General features: G+C 47.9%; 1 protein-coding gene across 1 annotated transcript in view; it reads right to left on the reverse strand.

The window, feature by feature from the left end:
* Window positions 1-208: 208 nt before the first annotated feature.
* HIVEP1 (human immunodeficiency virus type I enhancer binding protein 1) overlaps window positions 209-4,202 on the reverse strand; it is a 172,033-nt gene continuing 168,039 nt past the window's right edge. The window contains exons 6-7 of the mRNA XM_006864120.1: window positions 3,608-4,098; window positions 209-1,360 (exon numbers count right to left, since the gene is read on the reverse strand). Coding sequence (XP_006864182.1) covers window positions 209-1,360; window positions 3,608-4,098 — 1,643 coding nt within the window. The remainder of the gene's footprint in view (window positions 1,361-3,607; window positions 4,099-4,202) is intronic.

A 4,202-nucleotide genomic window follows, 5' to 3' on the forward strand; every position in this document is an offset into this window, starting at 1 on the left:
AATTGTCTATACAACATGTACAAAAATGGCTGGAGCAGACACAAAACAATTATTGGTCAAAAGTTCATGATTGCACAAAGATTAGTCGTGAGTTTATGTCAGAAAAATGTGCTTTAAGGAAAGGGGGTGGGGTTTCCAAAAAAAACAAAAAACAAAAAACAAGCTGTTGAAGTGTTCTATTAAAAAACCAAACCAACCCTAACCACCACTATGTGGCTATGACAAGCCGGCCCTCGTCGTCGTCGCTGCTGGCATCACTGAAGTGCACCGGGGCCTGCCTGCGGGGCGGGCCTGGGGGCCTGCGGGCCCGTCTGTGTGTGGGGAGGGTCTGGGGGCCCGCTGCTTTGGGGGGCCCTTCCACGTGCACTTCCAGCAGAGGCTCCGATGGGGATGTTGGCTTAGCCCGCACGGTGGGGAGTTCCTGCTTTGGCGTCACATGATTGACTGAGACCCCCTTCTCGGGGCACACTTCACTTGCAGGGGCAGGTTGATGGAGTAATTTTTTTGCATCTTCCCGCTGGACTTTAGGTGACCCCTGAGGAGATTCGGCCCTGCTGGCCTGAATTGCACTGGCTGCTGGAGTCAGCTTGGGTTGCGTTTCACGGGCTTGGTTCTGGGACGTTGGTCCATCTGGAGTTCCCTGGGTGTCAACAGTCACTTGACCCACCGAGGAAATCAGAGTAGGCAACGCTATGTTCACGATCTGCAGACTTGGAATGTGTGGCTGAGGGCTGGGGCTGCTCTGTGAGGAAGAGTTTGCAGTTAAAACCTGCAGGCCGACAGCGTTGAGGGCGAGTCCCGGCGGGTGCACTTGCGGGGCGATGTTGGTGTTGGCTAGGCCTAAGATATTGACGGTTTCCATGCTGAGTGACGGCAGTGATGGCAAGCTTGGTGGGCTGAGGTTCTGAAGGCCTGGCACCTGGATTTGGCCGATGGGAATACAGGGCACCACACTGCTGAGCTCAGCCACGCCCGTGGGATTTGTAGTGCTAGAAACTTCTGTGATCGTATCCTCGGGGGTGCCCACAGTTCGGTGGATTACACTGAGGGCAGGAATCGTGAGCTGCATTGGCCCTGCTTGAATTGGGACCAATGCAGAGTAGGTGAGGCCAGCAGGGACCACATGAATGCCCCCAACCGGAACCATATTATAAGGTGTCCTTGACTGCTGCTGGGAATGCAAAGGAAGGTGGCTAAACAAATGAGTCTGGGGAGAGGGCAAGCCTGCAGCTGGGTGTAGACTTATTTGTTGCTTCTGTTCTTGAGTGTCAGGATGAGGCAAGGCCACTGAAGGGACCACCATGGCTGTCTGAGGGCTGGGCTCAGTTGCAGGAGGTGGAAGTCTCACAGATGATGTGTCCTGAAGGATGAGAGAGAGCAAAGCTTTGATCACAGAGCTTCTTACACACTAAGCTGTTGCTATTAGCTGTCAGTGAGTTGGCCTGCTACTCAAGGAAACCCAAGCACATAGGAAGCAAACGCTGCCCTGTTCTACAGCATGCCCATGATCTGTTGCAGATGGGACCACTGGCATCAACAGGCTTTTCATTGGCTGATTTCCAAAGGAGAATGCCAGGCCTTTCTAAGCTTAGCATTCTGCTTAGCTATCTGTCTTAGTCTGAAAGCTCCACTGAAACCTGTCCAACGTCATTGCAACATGCCAAGGCTCCACTGACAGATGGGCGTGGGCTGCGCATGCGGAGCTTGGCCGGGAGCTGAACTTGGGTCTTCCGCATGGAAAGTGAACACTCTACCACTCTTGCCACCACTCTTCCACTTAAAAAGGGACTCAGACTTCTACAAATAAACTTTTATCTGTTGTATCTTAAATCCTTTTTTTTTTAGTATACACTAATTATGCTTGCATTTTCTCCAAACACATTTCTTGGACATCATCTAATTTTATACTGAGCATAACCCTGAAAGGTGGCCACAGTTATATTTTTATGTTGTCATTATTAGTGCGGTTGGGACCATTACCATTTAGAGATTAGGAGTCACTGAGAAATTCAGGTCTTACTTGACTCTGAGTATCAACTCGAGGGAAACAGTAACTGAAGGAGTTCTCCTTTACATAACAGTTGAGAAAAAGATTTGTAGGTGTTCATTTATTTACCCCTTCAGTCAGTCAAGAAGTTTTTGAAATGTCTCTTAACAACTATACTTGGATTTTAGCACTGGTAGGAAACAGAGAGATTTTTGAAAAGAGGAATATGGGTGACCAGTAATTAAAATATTATTAGAAAGAAAATAACTTGTCCATCCTCCCCTACCCTCCTGGATTAGCTACATTTTAGCTTAGTTTAACATATCTGAGCGATACGTTAATTAAGAGTAGATGTGTTGATGTTGTTGGCAGGTGCCATCGAGTCAGTTCTGACTCAGAGAAACTCTTAACGAGAAACAGAACACAACAGTGCTTGGTTCTGCACATACCATCCTCACAATCGTAATTTGCAAAAATCCAAGCTTTTATAGTTTTCTTATTTTTCTTCAGTGTTGCCTACAAACCAAAACATGGTAGAAATAAATCCAACGGCAATACTCAGTATGTACTCAAAGTAAGAGAACTATCCATGATGGAGTGCATTTCTCCCAGAATGCATTGTTCTTCCTGAGACAGCAGGAGTGAGTGTAGGGCTCCTTCCAGAAGGCACCAGTGCCTTCTGGGAGTCTGGGTCTGGTGGGCAGAATGCTCCCCAAGCTGTTGCAGCTATGTGATCACTTCAAAGTCAACTTCTTGATATTACGTCACATTAACCTTGCCACAGAAACTAGAAACTGTCTTGCCAATAGAGGCAAAGTATATGTTTGGCTCTTTTAATGCAAATTCATCATATCAACACTGGTGGAAAAACAACTCACAGTAACCCATGGGATAAAGAAGTTCCAGGATTCATGTTCTTAACAGTTACAAAGACATTTTTTTTCACTTTTAAATTTAAAAAAGAAAGAAAATAAATGTGCTTTCTTTTTCGAGAACCACTTGTTTGTTTTTTCATGGATTTGTAGTATGTGAACTCTGACAAATATGCCTAAATAAGAAACCAAAGGATATTAATGTCCTTTGCTTGTAAACAATAAAAAATATTTTTATAGTTATATAAACTGATGTGGCCACCAATTATTAGTTTGTGAAGCTCACTATTTTTAAGCCATTGTCATTGTTAGCTGTTACTGCATCAGCCTCCTCCTCCCCCGCCCATGCACCACCCACATGCTGTGACCCACAGTGTTCTCACTGGCTGACTTTTGGACGCACACTGCCAGGTCTTTCTAGTCTGGAAGCTCTCCATACCCACAGGCCTCGACTGACAGGTTTTGTTGGTGGCAGTACATGATGTGTTATGACTGGGAATTAAGCCTGGTTCCGACTCACAGCCACCCTGTGCAGGGTTTCCTAGGAGCAGCTAGTGGGTTTGAACCGCCAACCATATGGGCTGCAGTCCAGTGCTGATCCTGCAGCGCCACACTAGGGAACTGGTTCACCTGCAGGGAAGGTGAGTAATCTACCACTGAGCCACTGCTGTCCTCTCCTAAGGCACCAGGTCCCCCACATTTCACAGGTTACAAGAAAAGCAAAGTCACCAACTAAAAGATGATTTACCTGGGTTAAAGCACCAGCCTTTCCTGCCACAGAGCTACTCAGGGTGGCTTCTGGCTCAGCGTAGTCAACAGACATCTGACGACATGGGGATCTGCGTGCAGCTCCGGGGGACCCAGAAGCGTCCACCCCAGTGACGGACTCATCTTCATCTTGTGACACGTGCTGCCGGGTTTTCCCAGGAGCCCTAGCTTTCTGGCCACAGTCCGACTGCACGGTACTAAGTACTGTCATCTTGGTGAGCAGAGCTCTCGGCAGAACGTCCATCGGATCCGCATGTGCTCCAGAGAAGCCATCGGGGACCCTGGTCTCCTCATCAGTGCTCACGGACGGCAGGTGCTGTGGGCTGGTTGCAACAGAAGGGGCTGCGGACAGGACGGAGTCCGTCTGGCTGTCCTCATCGTCCTCTTCGTTCTCATTGTCGTCCTCATCAGCGCCATCCGAGTCGTCAATATCATACCCAGACCGCTCATAACTGAAACGCTGCTTCTCGTCTGCTGAAAGAGAGCCAAGAGGGTATGTTATTGAATGGTTTGCAACAGGGGCCAAAAGCCAATTCTTGATTACCTACTAGCTTTGGAACACTGTGAAGAATATG

Source organism: Chrysochloris asiatica, unplaced genomic scaffold, assembly GCF_000296735.1.
Source record: "Chrysochloris asiatica unplaced genomic scaffold, ChrAsi1.0 scaffold00060, whole genome shotgun sequence".
NCBI classification, from domain to species: Eukaryota; Metazoa; Chordata; class Mammalia; order Afrosoricida; family Chrysochloridae; genus Chrysochloris; species Chrysochloris asiatica.